This window comes from Delphinapterus leucas, chromosome 5 (genome assembly GCF_059928025.1).
Source record: "Delphinapterus leucas isolate spDelLeu-1000000601 "Yukka" chromosome 5, BTC_Dleu_Yukka2, whole genome shotgun sequence".
NCBI classification, from domain to species: Eukaryota; Metazoa; Chordata; class Mammalia; order Artiodactyla; family Monodontidae; genus Delphinapterus; species Delphinapterus leucas.
In genome coordinates this window covers 19,684,610-19,707,382 of record NC_143133.1, presented here as the reverse complement: position 1 = coordinate 19,707,382, position 22,773 = coordinate 19,684,610, and the positions used below count along the sequence as shown (strand labels likewise).

Here is a 22,773-nt window from a genome sequence, read left to right as displayed (position 1 = left end):
GCAAAGATCATGAAACTTGTGAGTAATAAGTAAAAGTATCATTTAAAATATTATCTTTACCTCAATTTCTGATGGATTCTTTAATCAAAGCCAGTACCACAAATTAAATCAATCAATAACAGAATCATCTTCTTTCCCTCTTGGTCAAATTGCTAACTAATGCAACAGAAGTCTATAAATTAACTTCCATATTCCACAGACTTCCAGAAATTATCCATATTTCTCAATATGAGCATGTGAGTCACTGTTTAAGGAAGACATTGTAATATTATTGAGTGGACTACGGATTTTCTCTATCCAAGGTGTGGAAAGCTTGGTCCTAGTTACCTCAAACATTATCTCTTGCAAACAAATCCAAGTTCATTTCTCAGCCCTCCATTAAGACTGGGAGAAGGAATGAGATTTGGATGGTTGCATATGTGTGTATGCCGTGCCTTTCCAAAAAGCATCAAAGCTTTTCTTTTCACTTGCTTATTTTCTACTGATTTAAATTCAACTAACAATTGTTAAGTAATCTATCAGATACTTTTAAATTTATTTCCTCATTTACTCCTACAGAGAAGCCAAATTTGACTGACATCGGTAGATTCTATAATCTGAATTTTAGCAACCTATAAAGTGTGACTATAAGGTAATAAGATTCATTTGGACAAACACAAAGAACTTGGAAGTAGAGAGCAGAATTTTAGGGAGGGAAGGGTCCTTGGAAATCATGTGTTTTTCATTTTTTCATACCACTCATTGTGACATACATACCCTGACAGATCACCATTGCACAGCCTCTGAATAAACATCTGTGATTCAGACCCTGCTACTTTTTCCAGACAGTTGGTTTGGTCTATTTTTGGACAATTGTAGCTGTTAAAAAATTCCTTTGTATTGAGCCAAAATCCGCTTCATTGTACTTTCTAACTACTGGTCCAAGTTTTGTTCTTTGGAGAAACAGAGAATAGATTTCCGTCTTCTTCTACTTGATCAGCTTTCAAATATTTTCCTCCTCTGGGTTTCCCTGGGTTCCCATACCATTTTATTTATATCTCACTTATACCACATAGCCATATCCCAAGGTTGTATGAACGTTCACCTACTTTTTTCTTTCCTTCCCTTCCTTCCACCTCCATGCTGCCCTTCCACTCCAGTGGAGAGATCCTTGAAGCCATGGACTGTATATTTGTAGTCTTACAACCTAAGACCATGCATAACAGAGGATATCCTGAATGTGCCATGAAGCTTAAGGTGAATTCCTCATATTACCATGTACTTCCAGTAAAATCAAGACTACATGAATTAGATCAGAGACCATCATGTGGGCCGAAGACAGTCTAACACTATCTGAGCCAGAGGTGTTCCCAAGCCAAAGAAGGTTGTTAAAGCAGAGCTGCCACAGGAGAGCAGAGAGATAAGATAAGCCCAGCTTTTGTGGAGGCTTACGATATATTCTCATTTCTCAAGGTCATATTAGCATATCTATGTACTTTTAACTTGAATTAACACAGGTATTCATGAGCAGAATTCAATCATAGCTATCCCCCCAAGTCTTTATGTTCTACAGAAAAATCATTCCCAGTTTTTCAAAAAAATTCTTTATATACATAAAAATTACCTCTGCATGCTTGTAATAATTAATGTTAATATAAATAATACTGCCATTGATTAAGGCACCTAAAAATTTTTCCTTTGTTGCCCTTTGAGACACATCTGAATCTCTGTCTTTGAAGTAATTGTCATGGAGAGGAAACATTCATTTGAATGTAAAACATGTAAGATGATGACCTGATTGGTGATGGCTACATAATTTTTGAAGGTGGATGTAACTATTTTTTTTTGCCGAGCCCTGCGGCTTGTGGGATCCTAGTTCCCCAACCAGGGATCAAACTTGTGCCCCCTGCAGTGGAAGCGCAGAATCTTAACCACTGAACCGCCGGGGAAGTCCCAGGATGTAACTATTTTTGAAAAAATGTGAAGTCAGATGGCACTGTCTTGTTAATAAGGTGAATGATTAGCTGAGTTCAGGACTGAGAAAGTAACAAAGCACTTTTTTGTGTCTTATAAACTAATTATAGACATAACTCTTTAGAGATATTCCAAAAATATTCTGATCTGTGATATAAACCATTAGAATTAGTGTATTCCAAAGGTCACCCCTTTGAAGGAAAAAATCCCCATTTAGCAGATTAAGATTTGGAATTTCTTTAAGGTAAATCACATAATCACACTACATGAAACAAAAATTCATAACAAATAAACCAAGTGTTATCACTCATGGAGTTCATAACAGGTAGATTTTTATCTAAATGTAATCAAGACATTTATATGAAGTTTGGTGTATATATAGCTGATTGAGACTTTTTCCCTCAGTTTCTCTTTTTCTGCTATCACTTTTGGGGAGCTACGGAAGACTATGCCACAGGCGTAGGGAATTCTTCTCTTTAGAAAATACGAAATATACAGGATTCTGGAGTCTCTAGGCATTTAGCAAGGATCATCTCATGCGGAGGCATAGCCATTTTCAATTTAACAATATACTTAGAAGTTTCTCCACTTCTTCTAAATCACTCAAAAGCAATAAGGAGAATAGGAAACAGAAACACTAACTCCCTCATTAATGAGACTTAGAGGAATCCACATTCTTTTTTAGAAAGGTTATATGTAAAGGTCAAATGGGGATATGGAGAAATGCCAAGAGCAGACATTCATGGCTGAGAATGTCCTTGACCTTTTGATACAAAGGCTACAGAAGCTTAGAATTATAGGGCTGAAGGAGAAATTATAAAGAAAAGCCATAATTGCTAGAAGTACTTTGTGAGTGAGGTGGAGAGGGAGAGTCTGCCTTGTGAACAATCCTGCAGTGCTATTTTTGACAAGAGATAATAAAGAATAAGTTGAACTCACATATACAATGCTGTGCCTAAAGGCAAATTCCTACTAGCCGGGATGGGGGCCCTGGAATTCTCTGGCCCCACTCCAACCTCCTGAAAGCAGCTGGTCCGAGAAGAACTTACTTCATTCAAAACTGAGTAATAGTCAGTAAGGAATCTATAAAACATATATACTAAGACAGTCCAAGAAAAAAGGAAACTAACAAATAGCAAATAGAGAACACTCACTAGAAAAATGCTAAAGAAGAGATGAAAACACATAATGCCATTATTGAAACATAATCTTTTAAAAATAGGGACCAATCATGTCTTCAAAATAAGAGCACAAGGAAAATATGGTAAGTCAAAGTAGGAAATGATATATAAGTTGGAAAATCTCAAGAAGAGGAGGAAGAAAAAAATTAAATCATCACAGAAATGAAAGATATATTTGAAGCAGCACATATGAAGATAGACAGGAATAAAAGACAGGATGGGAAAAAAAGGAGCCAAAGAGAGAAATGGATGAAAAATTCAAAAGGAATAGAGAAAAAAAGATTCAGCAGGCATCTAATCGGTATCTCTGAAGATGAGACCTCAAATAATGGAACAGAAAAAATATTTCAAGGTATAATTCAAGGAAATTATTCAGAAATAAAAGAAGACTTGAATGTACAATTTGAAAGGACAGACTCCATGCTAGGAAAAATTCATGTAGATCCACCTACAGAACAATCAATTGCAAGTTATTGGATTCAAAAGATAAACAAAGAAAATTTGGGCATTCAAATCAAAATCTCAGGTCAACTATATGAGAAAAATAATCAGGCTGGCCTCAAACTTTTCCATATCAACATTCCATTCTAGGAGCAGTGGAGCAATGTTTACAAATACATCAAGAAAATAAAGTCATATCTAAGAATTTTACAGCTAGTTAATATGAATATATAGAAAATAGGAAACAGTTTAGGACATGAAATAACTCAGAGAACGTAGTTCCCATGAGCTCTTTTTTTTTTTTTTTTTTTTCCAGTACGTGGGCCTCTCACTGTTGTGGCCTCTCCCGTTGCGGAGCGCAGGCTCAGCAGCCATGGCTCACGGGCCCAGCTGCTCCGGGGCATGTGGGATCTTCCCGGACTGGGGCACGAACCCATGTCCCCTGCATCGGCAGGCAGACTCCCAACCACTGAGCCACCAGGGAAGCCTCCCCATGAGCTCTTTTTGAAGAAACTGGAGGAAGACAAACTTTACCTGACAAAGAGATTAATGGAAAATTAAGGCCAAAAGACTGGTGGTGAGTACTGACTGTTTAGCTGTGGGACTAAAACTAAAACAAATGTGAATTATAATCTTACAAGGTAGTGAAGGGGATCAGAAAATATCACCCGCAAATATATCACTTTGACATAGGATTACTTTGAGCTGAAGGCAATTAAGAAGCAGAAGACACAGAAGGAGCTCACTGCCTTCCTCCCAACTGCCCAAGAACAGGACATAAATTTCCCTTTGTGAAGGTCTTCCCCCTCCCCTCTCCCATACCAAGGGGAAGAGAAACAAGCATCACCACTAGAAACAGAAAGTTGGCTCAGAGATGGTTCTGCACAAACACAAACCTTACTACAGTAACCCTAATCTTCCATTAATTTCCCCATATATACACTCACGTTCCCACAATTTACCACCCCTGGGAGCCCAAAGACATCCTCTTTCCTTTGTCTTGTCACTTCTCCACAATTCATTGCCCTTTTTAGGATGATATATAAGCCTCAATTTCTAACTACCCCTTTGAGTTACTCATCACAAAATTCTCCCATGTGTTTGCACTTTGCATGCATAAATAAACTCTGTTTTTTTTTTCTTCTGTTAATCTGCCTTTTGTTAGTTTAATTCACAGGCCCCAGCTACAGAACCTAATGGGTAGAGGAAAGGTTTTTTTGTTCCACCCCTACAATTCTAATGATTTAACTAGCAAAAGCTGGGAGGAGGAGGGGAAAAATGGTGAAAGATAAAATAAATATACTGATTTTTTCTTATTTTATAGCTGGAGGGTCAAAAGATAAAATTTGAAACTTATAAATCAAATAACAGATATAAGTATGTGTAAAGCACCAAGACAAATAATATAATCCACTTTGGCAGAGACTGCCAATTCTCTTCCCTGGTTTTTTAGCTCAGCACACGGCCACTAGGAATTAAGAATTATTTTGTAGCCTCCATTGCAGACATGCTGTTTGTGTAACTTTACAGAAGTTCCTTACAAGAAGGAGGCATCTTTCTTCCCTATCACACTGTCTGACTATATTTTGGAATGCAGATATAATAGTCAGAGTTCCAGTAGCTTTCTTGGACTGTAAGATCATGTTAGAATGAAAGCCAATCATGACAGAGTAATATTATAGAAACAGCCTGGGACCCTGACAGTGGTGGGTACCATACCAGCCCTGGAATGACCACCTCCAGAATTCTTGAAGAGAAGAGAGAAACACATTTCTATGTTCTTTCAGCTATTAGTGGTTGGTGTTTGGTGGTTCTGTGTGATCTGCACCACTTAATCCTAATTAATATGAACACTCTGAGGACTACTTTAAAATGATACTGGGTACATGAATGAAGATCTGAACAAATGGAAAGGTGTGTCACATTCTTGAAAAGGAAGACACAACATTATAAAGATGTCAATTCTTCTTAAGTTAACACAACCCGTAAAATACCAACAGAATATTTTGCAAATTATACAAGCTGACTCTAAAGTTTAAGGAGAAAAATAAACAAGAAAGAATAACCAGGAAAATTATGCAAAATAATTTGAGTAAGAGTCTCTTCAAGTAAAAGTCTTGAAGTAAGGACAGATGTATGTGTTTCTGTGTATTTTGTTTGATTTTGTTTTAAACTATAGTAATTAAAACAATGTGGTTCTATAGCATATTGAAAGCCCAGAAATAAATCTAAGTAGATATGGGAACTTAGTAAATGATAAAAGTGATATGTCAAATCCATAGAGAAGACAGATTATTCAACACACCCAGTTGTGTAATCATCTGGAAAAAAAATAAATTTGGATCCCCACCCACACATTGCATCAAACTATATTCTACACAGATCAAATATTATCATGTAAAAAGTGAAACAATTAGTGTACCAAGGAAAATATGGGTAAAACATTTCTTAAACATCCTCATATGGGAGAGGAGCTTTTGAAATAGGACACAAAATCTGAAGCCATAAACAATTTGTAAAGTTGACTACACACAATTCTAAAAGGTTGGGAAAAAATACCCACAAATATTAAAAAGACACACAACAAACTGGGGGAAAAATTCTCAACTCCTATCACAGGTAAAGGGCTGATTTTCTTAAAAGAATTCTTAATTCTTAAAGAATTCTTAATTCTTAAAAGAATTCTTAATTCTTAGAAGAATTCTTCCTAATTTATAACAAAGAGCCCATCAAGAAAAGCAAATAAATATTGGGTCTTAAGCATATAGAAAACTAAGCCTAAAAAGATGGTCAAATTCATTCATTACAAAGAATGCAAAGTAAAATGTGACACTGTGGTATCATTTTCACCTATCAATTTGGACAAGACAAAAACCTTTGGTAACATACTATTGGTAAATTAAGGAGGAAATGGGCACTCTTGTACGTTTATTGTTAAGAATATAAACTGGGCTCAGACACCGGCCGAAGCCCCCGATGGTGCACTCGGGAGCAGAGAAGGCGAGTGCCCAGTGCCCCACATGACTCAGACCCCACACCCGGCCCTCAGGTGACTGCACCTGACTGGGAAGCCCCTGACAGGAGGCCACCGCTCAGGCGACTCTGGGACCTGAGGAAAGGAGCCTCAGGACAGGACGCCCGGCCCTCAGGTGACTCTGTGACAGGACGGCTGCCCGAGGAGTGAACTTCCATTTTGGAGAGGGGCCCACGTGTGAGGGAATAGCAGATGGTCTCTATCAGCTGAGGGCTTGAGATCAACAACCAAAAGGAAGCGAATTCCAACAACAACCATGTGCCTGCTAGAGGACCTGGAGCCATAAATGAGTCTCCAGCCCTGACCAGCAGCTCCCGTGCAGCCTCCTGTGTGAGGCCCCGAGCAGAGGACCCAGCTCACCTGCACAGGTACCCACAAAGAAATGGTATCCTAGCAAAATGAGGCAGGAGCAAAAGAGTTGAACATGTGTGAAAAGGAAAGTGACTCATAGCCCATTCAGTCTAGTATAAAATGGGAAAATTGTTGCAATCATTTGAAGACCCAAGAGAATGATAAAAGGCACACTATCAATAGACAATTGTTTACTCATGAGAAACTGCTACCGTGTAGGGGAAGGATAATAAACCTGACTTGGTCGTCTAGGAGCACTCAAGTACTTCCACCCAACATTGGACAGAGTTAAAGACAGCTTCTTTGTGGCTGGCAGAGAAAACCAAGCAGCTTCGCTGGCGAGAGGATTCTAAGGGAGGAGGAGAAGGAGAGTAGCAGGAAGGAAAACAGACATCAAGAGGGTCTTGGTGCTCTGGCCTGGTGTCAGGCCTGAGCCTCTAAGGTGGAAGAGCTGAGTTCAGGACATTGGACCACCAGAGACCTCCCAGCCCCATGTAAGATCAACTGGCGAGAGCTCTATAAAGAGACCTCCGTCTCAACACTAAGACCCAGCTCCACTGAACGGCCAGCAAACTCCAGTGCTGGATGCCCCATGCCAAACAACTAGCAGAACAGGAACACAACACCACCCATTAGCAGAGAGGCTGCCTAAATTAATACTAAGTTCACAGACGCCCAAAACACACCACCGGACGTGGATCTGTCCACCAGAAAGACAAGATCCAGCCCCACCCACCAGAACACAGGAACCAGTCCCTTCCACCAGGAAGCCTAGACAAGCGACTGAACCAACCTTAGCCACTGGGGGCAGACACCAAAAAAAATGGGAACTATGAACCTGCAGCCTGTGAAAAGGAGCCCCCAAACACAGCAAGTTAAGCAAAATGGAAAGACAGAGAAATATGCAGCAGATGAAGGAGCAAGGTAAAAACCCACCAGACCAAACAAATGAAGAGGAAACAAGCAGTCTACCTGAAAAAGAATTCAGAGTAATGATAGTAAAGATGATCCAAAATCTTGGAAGTAGAATGGAGAAAATACAAGAAATCTTTAATAAGGACCTAGAAGAACTAAAGAGAAAACATACAATGATGAAGAACAAAATATATTAAATTAAAAATTCTCTAGAAGGAATCAACAGCAGAATAACTGAGGCAGAAGAACGGATAAGTGACCTGGAAGATAAAATAGTGGAAATAACTACCACAGAGCATGATAAAGAAAAAAGAATGAAAAGAATTGAGGACAGTCTCAGAGACCTCTGGGACAGCATTAAAGGTACGAACACTTGAATTATAGGGGTCCCAGAAGAAGAGAAAAAGAAAGGGTCTGAGAAAATATTTGAAGAGATTATAGTTGAAAACTTCCCTAACATGGGAAAGGAAATAGTCAATCAAGTCCAGGAAGCACAGAGAGTCCCATAGAGGATAAATCCAAGGAGAAACACACCAAGGCACATATTATTCAAACTATCAAAAATTAAATACAAAAAAAAATACTAAAAGCAGCAAGGGAAAAGTGACAAATAACGTACAAGGGAATCCCCATAAGGTTAACAGCTGATCTTTCAGCAGAAACTCTGCAAGCCAGAAGGGAGTGGCAGGACATATTTAAAGTGATGAAAGGGAAAAACCTACAACCAAGATTACTCTTCCCAGCAAGGATCTCATTCAGATTTGATGGGTAAATTAAAACCTTTACAGACAAGCAAAAGTTAAGAGAAATTGGCACCACCAAACTAGCTTTACAACAAAGGCTAAAGGAACTTCTCTAGGCAGGAAACACAAGAGAAGGAAAAGACCTACAAAAACAAACCCGAAACAATTAAGAAAATGGTAATAGGAACATACATGTCGATAATTACCTTAAATGTAAATGGGTTAAATGCTCCCACCAAAAGACATAGACTGGCTGAATGGATACAAAAACAAGATCCGTATATATGCTGTCTACAAGAGACCCACTTCAGATGTAAAGACACATACAGACTGAAAGTGAGGGGATGGAAAAAGATATTCCATGCAAATGGAAATCAAAAGAAAGCTGGAGTAGCAATTCTCATATCAGACAAAATAGACTTTAAAATAAAGACTATTAAGAGACAAAGATGGACACTACATAATGATCAAGGAATCTATCCAGGAAGAAGATATAACAATTGTAAATATTTATGCACCCAACATAGGAGCACCTCAATACATAAGGCAAATGCTAACAGCTATAAAAGGGGAAATTGACAGTAACACAATAATATCAGGGGACTTTAACACCCCACTTTCATCAATGGACAGATCATCCAAAATGAAAATAAATAAGGAAACACAAGCTTTAAATGACATATTAAACAAGATGGACTTAATTGATATAGGACATTCCATCCCAAAACAACAGACTACACATTCTTCTCAAGTGCTCATGGAACGTTCTCCAGGATAGATCATACCTTGGGTCAAAAATCAGGCCTTGGTAAACTTAAGAAAATTGACATTGTAAAAAGTATCTTTTCCGACCACAATGCTATGACACTAGATATCAATCACAGGAAAAAAGACTATAAAAAATACAAACACATGGAGGTTAAACAATACACTACTAAATAACCAAGAGATCACTGAAGAAATCAAAGAGGAAATCAAAAAATACCTAGAAACAAATGACAGTGAAAACACCACGACCCAAAACCTATGGGATGCAGCAAAAGCAGTTCTAAGAGGTAAGTTTATAGCAATACAATCCTACCTCAAGAAACAAGAAACATCTCAAATAAACAACTAACCTTACACCTAAAGCAATTAGAGAAACAAGAAGAAAAAAACCCCCGAAGTTAGCAGAAGGAAAGAAATCATAAAGATCAGAGCAGAAATAAATGAAAAAGAAATGAAGGAAACAATAGCAAAGATGAATAAAACTAAAAGCTGGTTCTTTGAGAAGATAAACAAAATTGATCAACCACTATCAAGACTCATTAAGAAAAAAGGGGAGAAGACTCAAATCAACAGAATTAGAAATCAAAAAGGAGTAACAGCTGACCCTGCAGAAATACAAAGAATCATAAGGGATTACTACAAGCAACTATATTCCAATAAAATGTACAACCTGGAAGAAATGGACACATTCTTAGAAAAGCACCACCTTCCGAGACTGAACTAGGAAGAAATAGAAAATATAAACAGACCAATCACAAGCACTGAAATTGAAACTGTGATTTAAAATCTTCCAACAAACAAAAGCCCACGACCAGGTGGCTTCACAGGCAAATTCTATCAAACATTTAGAGAAGAGCTAACACCTATCATTCTCAAACTCTTCCAAAATATAGCAGAGGGAGGAACACTCCCAAACTCATTCTACGAGGCCACCATCATCCTGATACCAAAACCAGAAAGATGTCACAAAAAAACTACAGGCCAATATCACTGATGAACATAGATGCAAAAATCCTCAACAAAATACTGGAAAACAGAATTCAACAGCACATTAAAAGGATCATACACATCAAGTGGGGTTTATCCCAGGAATGCAAGGATTCTTTAATATATGCAAATCAATCAATGTGATACGTCATATTAACAAATTGAAGGAGAAAAATCATATTATCATCTCAATAGATACAGAAAAAGCTTTTGACAAAATTCAACACCCATTTATGATAAAAACTCTCCAGAAAGTAGGACAGAGGGAACTTACCTCAACATAATAAAGGCCATATATGACAAACCCACAGCCAACATCATTCTCAATGGTGAAAAAACTGAAACCCTTTCCTCTAAAATCAGGAACAAGGATGCCCGCTCTCATCACTATTATTCATCATAGTTTTGGAAGTTTTAGCCACAGCAATCAGAGAGGAAAAGAAGAAGTAAAGCTGTCACTGTTTGCAGATGACATGATACTATACATAGAGAGTCCTAAAGATGCTATCAGTCTTAGAGGAAAACATAGGAAGAAAACTCTTTGACATAAATCACAGCAAGATCCTTTTTGACCCACCTCCTAGAGAAATGGAAATAAAAACAAAAATAAACAAATGGGACCTAATGAAACTTAAAAGCTTTTGCACAGCAAAGAAAACCATAAACAAGATGAAAAGACAACCCTCAGCATGGAGAGAATATTTGCAAATGAAGCAACTGACAAAGGAGTAATCTCCAAAATATACAAGCAGTTCATGCAGCTCAATATCAAAAAAACAAACAACTCAATCCAAAAATGGGCAGAAGACCTAAATAGACATTTCTCCAAGAAGATATACAGATTGCCAACAAACACATGAAAGGATGCTCAGCATCACTGATTATTAGAGAAATGCAAATCAAAACTACAATGAAGTATCACCTCACAGCAGTCAGAATGGCCATCATCAAAAAATCTCCAAACAATAAATGCTGGAGAGGGTGTGGAGAAAAGGGAACCCTCTTGCACTGTTGGTGGGAATGTAAATTGATACAGCTACTATGGAGAACAGTACGGAGGTTCCTTAAAAATCTAAAAGTAGAACTACCATATGACCCAGCAATCCCACTACTGGGCATATACCCTGAGAAAACCATAATTCAAAAAGAGTCATGTACCACAATGTTCATTGCAACTCTATTTACAATAGCCAGGACATGGAAGCAACCTAAGTGTTCATCGACAGATGAATGGATAAAGAAGATATGGCACATATATACAATGGAATATTACTGAGCCATAAAAGAAATGAAAATGAGTTATTTGTAGTGAGGTGGACGGACCTCGAGTCTGTCCTACAGAGTGAAGTAAGTCAGAAAGAGGAAAACAAATACCGTATGCTAACACATATATATGGAATCTAAAAAAAAAAGGTTCTAAAAATGGTTCTAGGGGAAGGACAGGAATAAAGACGCAGACGTAGAGAAGGGACTTGAGGACACGGGGAGGGGGAAGGGTAAGATGGGACGAAGTGAGAGAGTAGTCTTGACATATATACACTACCAAATGTAAAATAGATAGCTAGTGGGAAGCAGCCGCATAGCACAGGGAGATCAGCTCGGTGCTTTGTGTCCACCTAGAGCGGTGGGATAGGGAGGGTGGGAGGGAGATGCAAGAGGGAGGGGATATGGGGATATATATATACATATAGCTGATTTTCTTTGTTATACAGCAGAAACTAACACACCATTGTAAAGCAGTTATACTCCAATAAAGATGTTAAAAAAAAAAAGAACATAAATTGGTACAAGCTCTATCAAAATCAGTTTGATAATAGCTAAAAACTTAAAATGCACATATACTTTAACCAGACAATTCTATAGGCTTGCACGTTTCAAATATCATGTATAGACGGTTACTTACTTGTATTGCTTGTAATAGCTAAATATTGGCAATATCCTGTATTTCCATCAATAGAAGGCTGATAAATTAAATACAACCATATAATGGGACATAACGTAACCATTACAAAGTAAGACTTTGACAGTCAGTGTGCCCAGCAATTTTGCAGAATGTGCTGCTTCCAAGAAAATCATATGAACAGGAGTACACCCATTAATTGACATTACCATTCATTATAAATTCTTTGGTCCTCATTCTTGTGATCTTGTACTCAACAGAAATCTAAAGATTTGGTAGTCAAAGTTATCAACCACATGGGAAGGACTATACCCTCTTCTGAGTTGGAAAATAGTGTTGAAATGTCACATCCAAGATCAAAGGGCAACAGATATTTTAAAGTAGTACTGATGCAACAGTATAGCCTAAGATTTCATTTGAAAAACAGATTATCAGGAGAAATGTACCAGGTTTTTTTGTACTGTGAGAACATTATTTTCCTAATATAGCACATCTCCCACTGCTTTCTCCAGCTCAAGGTGTATGAAAGTGATCTTCGGAAATTGTGGCAACACTTTGCTTTCAATATCACAAAGGAACTCTTCTTCCTCAATCAAACAAACAAATAAACAAAACAACAGCAAGAAGAAGAAGAAGGAGAAGAAGAGGAAGAACTTGGACTCTGATTTCTAAAGCGCCCTCTAACATACCATTTTCTCTGTTCCGTTATATCCTCACAGCACATCTGAAGAACTGAAGAATATAATTCTACTCACTTTTCTCACACACACACACACGCACACACACACACACACATGAACACAGAGACATATGTGGAACTACATACAGATAAAGAGATATGTCTAATGAATGCTTACCTGATAACGTGTTGGCGGATTGAGAATGCTGTTAAAACTGTGTGATTCAAAAACTCTTGAGTTAGACTGAGTGAAGAGGTTTAACTAGGAAAAAATACAATTAGCCTAGTAAATTAGAATACATTTATTTGGAAATCATAAATATAATCTACTTTATTCTCCCTGATAACTTTTCTGGAGTCAACATTTCCGAGGGACATTTTGTGGAAGCTGAGTTTTATGAATGACTTCATATATTTCCAAAGGCAAAAATTAATGTGAGCAACACGCTCACATTTATCAAAATGTTGGACAGATGTACTGTAATAGAACTGTTTAACTGAAAAAGTATTTTTAAAAGTTGTCTTGTGTTAAACATAATTGTTCCTGGGGTCCTTGTACACTGTATCAAAATGTCTTCATGGCATCTAGAAGGAGAAATTGCACAGAAGCAACTCTATCTGCTCCTGAGCCTGTGTTCCTCTCCTACACTTGAACAGATACACACTACAAGTTCAGAGGGTATAGGGTATCATTTGGTATTTTGTAATCCTAAAACATGAGCCAAAACAAAACGTCTTCCTAAGTATCTTGGAAGTACACTGTGCCAGGTTCAACACTTTGGAGAGAACTGGACTAAGGTATTTTGGCTTTTTTTCTTTTCTCTTTCTTTTTAAGGTTTAACTTTTGAGTGGGTAAGAACAGAAAGCAAGAGGAGACTGTCGTTACTGTCTACCCTTCACGTATGTGAACAGGGCCTGCATCTTATTCACAGATAAGCTGCTACCTATACAGTGTGATTCAAAGGCAGGGCCCTTTATCCAAGAAAATGTATTCACTCCACCACCTGTCTTCCCACCATCATAACTTAGGAAGCGGTGGGACACTAGAAGGGAAGGAAGTGCCACTTATAGGTAAGGATCCTCCCGGTTTTGTCCTCTTTCGATTGTGGCAGGAGAAAACCTCAGCTAACAAAGTTAATTCTCCTATTTGCCACTAGAGGTCAGTCTCTGACTATTGACTGAGGTTAGAGGTAAACGTTAGATTGATTTCTTGAGGTTCCTTCCTGTCCTCTAAACAAGAAAAGCAGAAACATAATTTCTCCAAATGTTTACTAAATTCAGGACACAGAGAGTATCTATAAAGATTAATAAGATTAAAGAGATAAAAACAGCTCATGAACAATTTAAGAAATAAAATCAAAACAGCAGGGCTTCCCTGGTGGTGCAGTGGTTGAGAGTCCGCCTGCCGATGCAGGGGACACGGGTTCGTGCCCCGGTCCGGGAGGATCCCGCGTGCTGCGGAGCGGCTTGGCCCGTGAGCCATGAGCCTGCGCGTCCGGAGCCTGTGCTCCGCAGAGGGAGAGGCCACAACAGTGAGAGGCCCACCTACCGCAAAAACAAAAAAAAAGGCAGGTTTTTTTTTTTTTTTTGGCCACACCATGCCACATGCGGGATCTTAGTTCCCTGTCCAGGGATCAAACCTGTGCCCCCTGCAGTGGAAGCGCGGAGTCTTAGCCACTGGACCACCAGGGAAGTCCCCAAATGGCAGTTTTTAACCAGATATGGGGAGACTAGGAAGCCAAGCAGCATGGCTCCTGAAAGATCAGTGCTCAACCTTCTTCTGTTTCCAGCAACGTCTCTGAAGAAAGCTATTCTTCCTGCCGCTGTAGCAATACAGGCAGGAGAGGACACCCTAAACAGAACACATCTGCCCCCCTCACATCTCTGTGAGCAAGCTGGGTTTTTTGTTTTTGTTTTTTTTTATAACAGGGGTCTAGGTAGCCACAGCCAACTTGAATGTGCTCCTCTTAACCTGTTAGTGTTTCTCCCCTTCTACATTATGACAGTATCAGGAATGAAGCCAAATGTCAGTGAAATCATTTGCCTACAGAAAGAAAACCTGAGGGTGTGAAGTGCTGGAGCTGTGAGTTCCCATGCTTGAACAGCTTCCCTTTTAAGTAATAAAGCCTCAGAGAATAATAATCAATCCCCAGAGAAACAAACTGCCTTCCAAACAAAGTCCATCTCAGCAGTAGCAGGAGCTGCCCAGGATGGCAATTAGAACCCAACCCCTTTAAGACACCAGCTAAGCTGCAGCTAAAGGCACAGCCCGTGGGGAGGAGGCGGGGCAGTAACCAAGCCAGAGCCACAGCTGCTGGGCAGGAGGCAGCCAGGTGCAGCAGAAAGAGTTAGACCTCTGAGGCCGGAAAACGCCAATTCCACGACTACCCCCACACTGGCTAGCTCTTGTGACCTTGCATAGGTGAGTTGTTTTAATGGCTTCAGTGGTCTTATCTATAAAATGGGAATAATAATACCTACCTCACAGCGTTGCATGAGGTTCAAATGTACGGCCGAGCACTTTGTAAACTGTGAATGAGGAAGGGCACTGATATTTGTTGAGGCTGGAATTTTGTGCCTCTCATATCCTCCTCACAATAACCCTGTGAAATTTTCTCTCTTTCAGGTGAGACAACTATGGCTTAGGGTAATGAAGTGATTTATCCATGTTACTTTCTAATAAGCCTTAAGCCAGAATTGAAACCCAGGTCTAATGCCAAGGCTCTCTTCCTTACATTATGCTGCTTCTCACAGTATACAGTGAGATATTATTTGAAATCATAGCCAATCACTGTCTTGCAACCTAAGAGCCTTAAGAGCCCATATTCAGGTCAAACAAAGAAGGTTTAAAAGGCTACCTTCTTAAAGAGTAAAATGTAGAGTATTACAAATCTTGGAAATGCACATCTCTTTTAAAAAGTGAGAAATTAAATTGCACTAATCCTGTCTTTTTCCCCAGCATCAACTGAGAAAAAATATGTACTTCGTGGAGGTAACATTGCTATCTTGTGGGCTCCATTTTCACAACTTTTAGGCAAAATTATATTTTAATTTTGCTCCTGTCTGCTTCACTCCCTATTATTTGAGGTTCTGCCAATATCCTTCTGTCTCCTATACCAATTCTACCTCTGCAAATTAAGTTCCTGATTCCTGATACTAAAGAGCTAGCATGGAACTCATCTTTGTTAAAATACTTTGACTCAATTAGTATGACTCAAGAACAAACCATTCTTGATTATTTATAAAAGGGAGCATTTATGGTTAATATTTGGGGGTGCTCTTAAGCCTGTATCAAATTTATGATATTAAAGGAAAAACGATTATTTAGCCCAATAAAGGGTTTCTACAAATAAGAATAATATGCTGGTGGTGAACTATATATACAACCAAGAGAAAAATGTGAGGATAGAACTATTTAATTTCAGAATAACAATTGAGAAGCATGGAACACACACAAAAAAAACAAAGTGCTTTCTAGCAATAACTTTTCTGTTTACTTTTAACAAGTTAAAGAAGTTTTTTTTTTGTTTGTTTCTAATTTGGTAGTTTACATGTAATTCTGACCAAAAACAAGGCATAGACTAAGTGACTTCTTGATATATTATGAAGACATTAAGTATTAGTCTATGAAAGACTATGGAATGGACAGTTACTTTCAACATCTTCTAAGTTCACACATAAAAATTATTGAACAAACGTCAAGAGACAAGGAGAAAGACAAAACATTTATCTTCAGGTCTCAGTAAGCTTTTGATACCTACCCTGGACTTTGAGTTACCCATTCCCATTTCTATATCCTTCTGTAGCCTTCTCCTTCTGCATCTGGAAAAGTTAATGATCCGCATGATGAAATAAACAAATGACTTTGGACTAGGAACCAGACTGAAGGGCGGAGGTAATGTTTTTCCATCATCAAAATATGATAACCAAAGTTTTGAGCGAGCAAACTTCCATTCTACGTCACTGTCATCCTGTGTCACAAAAACAGAAAAAATATAACAACTGATTTTAAAAACTAAAAAGTCTAGTAATTGATTTCAGTAGGATCTTACAATGAACATACATTATGCTTTTGAAATACAAAAGTGACATATATACATTTATCTGCATATAATCTCTATAGGGCTATATAATATCTAAGTAATATAATTTTCATGATATTTAAAATTTTTTTCTCTTCCATATGCCTCTGTCTGTACCCACTGAAATTTAACCAGAATTTCCTGTCCCCTATCCAAAAAACAAAGCATAAGCACAAGAAAAATTCAGGGTCGAGGAAGGATGAAAAGATTAATTCCTCCCTCCCTCCCCACCCCCTCCAATTCTGCGTATTCAACAATAGTTCTCCGTTCCCCTCCTCATCTACACCCATCCAAGCCAGGTTGTAGACACAGCATATTATAAAGGGCAAAGGAAAAAGACAGCAGCATTCAGATGAATTGCACTTTGGAGTTTATGTGTCTGCCATATGTACTCAAATGTCACATAAGGCCCTCAGTGGCCTATGTCTGTCTTAATCTCCTTTTATCCTCAGTGCTGCCCCTGGTGGTGGGCATAAACATTCTAACTGGTAGGAAGAATGGAGAGAAGAAACGGAGCCGGTCCATGATTGGAAGAAGTTGGCTCAGTCATTTCACACTGCCCAGTCTGCCATTACTACACCCAAGCAGGGGTTCAGAGTACCAGTTTTCAACTCTGGAGGACCTAACTTCTGCTTTGAGAACACTATCTTATGTGTTTCTAAAACACAGATAGAAAGACTCGATGGACTTAACAAACAGTAAAGCACTAAAGAGATACAGCACACTAAACTGGAGTACATAAGAAAATATATATACAGTGATGAAGAAAGGCACCAAATCGAGCCCAATCCCAAACAAAAATAAAGTGATTTCTAGAATACTAAAAATTCTGACTAGATAAAGAACATCGTCAAAGTTTACCAGGTACCTAGTAATTCCTCTACTGGGATCTTTCAGATGGTTGGCTGGCCAACATAGGAGAGAATAATTTCCCTATGGCCAATACTTCTTCTAGACACTAATTCAGCAATATACCCTGAGAGAAGGCAGAGTGATGGTAAATTCATGAGGACCCTGCTGTGCTCCTAGAAGATACTAGAAGGTGTATTACCACCTATCCAGATGGAAAACACAGAGAAAGGCCCTGCTTTGGTCTAAGCCTCTTTGTTGACGAGATCAGGAGCTCCAGCACAGGGCACAAAAGCAGACACAGTGTGCTATTAGAATGAAATGGCAAGGACAGACACAGTGGGTAGGAAGCAGATTTACCTCAATTTCTTGATATGAGCTATTAATCATAGCAATGAGCATGTTGAGTAAAACAACCACCATAGTTACATTGTATATTCCATAAAGAACGTATCCAATATTCTCTATGAATTTGTGATCATATTTGAGCACAACGGAAGTCACTTCAGACAACCCAAATATTGACCAAAACAAAGTCTTGAAACTTTCTTCTACACTGTTGAAAGAATAAGGTACAAAGTAAATAAATAGTTTTCAGTATGAAAAAGTCAAAAGTAAAAACAAGTTAAGGTCTGAATACTGCACAGATGTAAAATGCTATTGTATTAAACGATCATCATAATACCCCGATCGTAACAATTTTGTTATAATATTTAATAGAAAAATTTCCCTCAGGTTTTTAGGAACTGGTGATTAAATGGTGCCGATACCTAGTTTTTCTTTACGTTAACATCAAGTGAAAATTTTCCGAGCTTGGCAGGTGAAAGTTGAAGTCATGCCCCAATACCCATTCCTTTTTCCTAGAAGGATGGAAGTTTGGGGTTTGACTTTGTAGGTGGTTTAGGAATTTAAGTCGGGTTTTCTGGAGTAGAACAAGATTAGGATTAAAATTATATACCCACTTCAAAAAAGAGTATGTACAAACTTATTCCTTGCAGCATGGCAGCAGGGAAGAATGAAAACTAACAGAATATCTATCAATAGAAGAGTGGGTAAATAATTCTGGTACATCTATAAATGGATTGCTATGCAGCCACTGGGAAAAAAATGAGACATATCTGGCTTTATGTGTTTATATAAAATGATATCCAAGATATATTAGAGAAAAAATGAGATGTAACAAGTGTGAAATAGTCTACTGTTTTAATAACAAAGAGGGGTATACAAACTCTTATATTCTTGTTTATGCAAAAACCATCTCTGAAAGTAACCAAAAGAAACCATTGCCTCTGTACCTAAGGAGAACCTAAGAGACTGGTGTCCAAGGCTGAGGAAGGGGACAGGCTCTTCACTGTAGATACTGCTCTACATGTATTTTTCACCACAAGAATATATTACCTACCTAAAAGTTTTACTTAAGTGGAAGTGAAGAGAAGGCAACAGAATTAAAGATTCCTATTCTTTTCTCTTCATTTATATAGTCTACTTCCTGATTCTTCCATCACAGCAGTTAGCACTTAAGCCCTCCCCAGACTAATTACCTACTTGTATCCCTTAAATGAACTATGCCGACTGAATTTGGCTGGTTTTGTCATACAACCGAGTGGTAGTCACTGATCTGTGAACCATAAGAATAATCCTTAAACAGTTACACATGTAGAATTCCAGTAAAAAGGAGGGTTCCAAAGTAAGCCCTTTTTTTTCAAGGAAATAGTAATTTTTTTTGGTTTGTTACAACAGATGCTAAACAACAATTTTATAGATTTGCAGGTTTTAGTACTAGTTTAATTCAATCATTCAACAAATATTGATGGAGCACCTATTACGTTATAGAAATTGTGCTAGACCCTGGGGATAGAGGGTTCAATAGAAAGGTTCCTGTTCCTGTAGAGTTACTCTCGATTATGAAACATTTGATGATGTGATGTTATAGCACAGATGCTAAAGGAAGAATAAGAAAGACTATTAGCCTCTTTGTTCCTGCCGTGAATTTAACAGCATCACAAAGTGTCCCCACTCCCTCCTCTTCCTTTGCAAACCTTCCCACCTCTAACGCTGGGAATATAGATTCCCTAGAATCCACACGTGTGGGGGGGGGGGGAGGGAAAAGGAGAGGACACTGGCAGTTCCTAAGCTCCTACTACGGGCAAGAGGCTTTACATAAATTACCTTCCATATCCTTACAATGACCTGATTCAAACCTTATTGTGCTTTTTTTTTTTGGCCTCACCACGGGGCATGGAGGAATCTTAGTTCCCCGATCAGGGATTGAACACGCACCCCCTGCAGTGGGAGGACAGAATCTTAACCACTGGACCACCAGGGAAGCCCCTACAATACTTATTTTGAAAACAAGAAACTAATACAGAGAAATGTTAAGATACTTAACCAAAGACCACAGCTAGAAAAGAGCAGACGTTGCATTCACAGCCAGGTCTGCCTGATTTTCCAGCCTATGGTCTTTCCACCATATCGTGTTGCCAGGTCCTCACACAAAGCAGTGACGAAATGTAGTGTATAAGATGAGTTCTCATAGAGGTCAAAGGGGTACTACTGTGTGCAGGATCTCTCTGTCCTTCCCCCCTGGGTTCAAACAGAATTTTTTTTTTTTCATCAATAAAGTGAGTTTCAGTTCTCTTTCACCCCTATGATCTGCTCTATATTAACTACTTGGAAAAATTCATTTCAAAACAATTTAGATGCCTGGAAGGGCTGGATATTCTACTTTAGTCCACAGGGAACTTACTGAAGGTCTAGTTTGTTTTCAGCTGTGGCATTACAGGGCACAGAGGGTACAAAGGGAGGCACGGAGGACCTTCTGATCTCCTCACCTGGAAGGACCACAGTACAGACAGAGGGCCCGCCTCCCGGACCGCTAAACAGCAACGGGTGACAGAGGATCTGGCAATGTGGACTTCTCCGTGCTGAGGGAGCTTAAAGGGACAATAACTAAAAAAGCTTATTCAAGGAAGACTTCATGCGGAGGGTAAGCCTCCAGTGCAGACGCCAGTATGATCAAAGGAAGGAAGTGGTACTATTGTATAGTGGACGGTACAACGTTTAGTTATAATTTCTTTTTCTTCAACTCCCTGTACTGATTAATGATACATTAACATAAAAGCCAATGCTCCAGGACTTCCTTGTGGTGCAGTGGTTAAGAATTCACCTGCCAATGCAGGGGACACGGGTTCGATCCCTGGCCCAGGAAGATCCCACATGCCACGGAGCAACTAAGCCCGAATGCCACAACTACTGAGCCTGTGCTCTCGGGCTCTTGTGCCACAACTACTGAGCCTGCGCACTGCAACTACTGAAGCCCACGCACCTAGAGCCCGTGCTCCACAACAAGAGAAGCCACTGCAATGAGAAGCCCACACACCACAACGAGGAGTAGTCCCCACTCGCTGCAACTAGAGAAAGCCCGCACGCAGCAATGAAGCCCCACTGCAGTCAAAAAAAAAAGAAAAGCCAATGCTTCTTTTTGAAATAATAGTAATGGCTACAAAATGATGAAACTAAATTTAATGTCATACATAATGTAAGAGATATCCAGTATTAAAAATTTGCTACCCAATTCTCTGAAAATAGCTAGTTTTATCTAGGATTTCCCTGAGTTTTGATCCACTCTGCGATCAAACATTCACTAAACTCAAAGAGGTGAGCCTTTGGAGCAATGTAATCTCACACAAGCACTGTTTTTGTTTTTTGTTTTCTTAGGTTTTCTCCATCCCTTTCCTTTTTTTCTTTTTTCGGTATAGCTGATGTACGATATTACATAAGTTTCAGGTGTACAACACAGTGATTCACGATTTTTAAAGGTTATATTCCATTTACAGTTGTGACGAAATGTTGGCTATGTTCCCTGTGCTGTACAGTACATCCTTGAGCCTATGTTACACCCCATAGTGTGTGCCTCCTAGCCCCCCCCCGATTATTACACGCCCCCACTGCTAATCACTAGTTTGTTCTCTACATCTCTGAGTCTGTTCCTTTTTTGTTATATTCACTAGTTTGTTGTATTTTTTATATTCCACATATAAGTGATAGCACATGGTTTGTCTTTCTCTGACTTATTTCAGTTAGCGCACTCCAAGTCTATCCACATCTTCTTTATCCATTCCTCTGTTGATGAACACTTAAGTTTGTTTCTATATCCTGGCAATTTTTGTAAATAACGCTGCTATGAACACTGGGGTGCATGTCTCTTTTTTAATTAGTGTTGTTTTTTTTTTCTTATATATACCCAGGAATGGCATTGCTGGATCATATGATAGTTCTATTTTTAGTTTTTTGAGAAACTTCCATACTGTTTTCCACAGTGGCAGCACCAATTTGCATTCCCACCAACAGTGTACAAGGGCTCCCTTTTCTCCACATACTCGCTAACATTTGTTATTTGAGGCACTAACTATGTTTAATGGATTATTTTCCTGCTCTTAAAAACATCTTTATTACAATCATTGAAAAAATTTTTTTTGCTTCATCTAGACTTGTTAGAATTTCCCTTCATCCTACCTATTTTTGTAAAATGTTTTACTTACGTGGTAAAAGCAGCATTTACTTTAGCCCCAAGGTAGTAAGAATAAAGTATGAACATGCCAATCATAAAAGCAAGAAACACCATAATAAAGAGGACCATGAACTTAAATATGTCCTTCACAGTCCTTCCAAGAGAGATCTGTAAGGGGCCGAAGCTCTCATTCGCAGGGAGGATGTAGGCGATCCGAGAAAAGCTGAGCACGACAGCTATGGCATAGAGACCTTCAGATATGATCTGAGGGTCAGAAGGGAGCCATTTATCTCTGGCTGCAAGAAAAGAGAGAGAGAGATTAAAGATGGAACTTTCTATTCATTGCTAACTACGTGGAATACCTTAAATAGGATCTACCT

The 22,773-nt window shown here is 38.8% G+C and overlaps 1 protein-coding gene across 1 annotated transcript in view; it reads right to left on the bottom strand.

The window, feature by feature from the left end:
- TRPC3 (transient receptor potential cation channel subfamily C member 3) overlaps positions 1-22,773 on the bottom strand; it is an 84,598-nt gene that overhangs the window by 17,284 nt on the left and 44,541 nt on the right. The window contains exons 7-10 of the mRNA XM_022596334.3: positions 22,425-22,689; positions 18,244-18,439; positions 16,714-16,923; positions 13,131-13,214 (exon numbers count right to left, since the gene is read on the bottom strand). Coding sequence (XP_022452042.1) covers positions 13,131-13,214; positions 16,714-16,923; positions 18,244-18,439; positions 22,425-22,689 — 755 coding nt within the window. The remainder of the gene's footprint in view (positions 1-13,130; positions 13,215-16,713; positions 16,924-18,243; positions 18,440-22,424; positions 22,690-22,773) is intronic.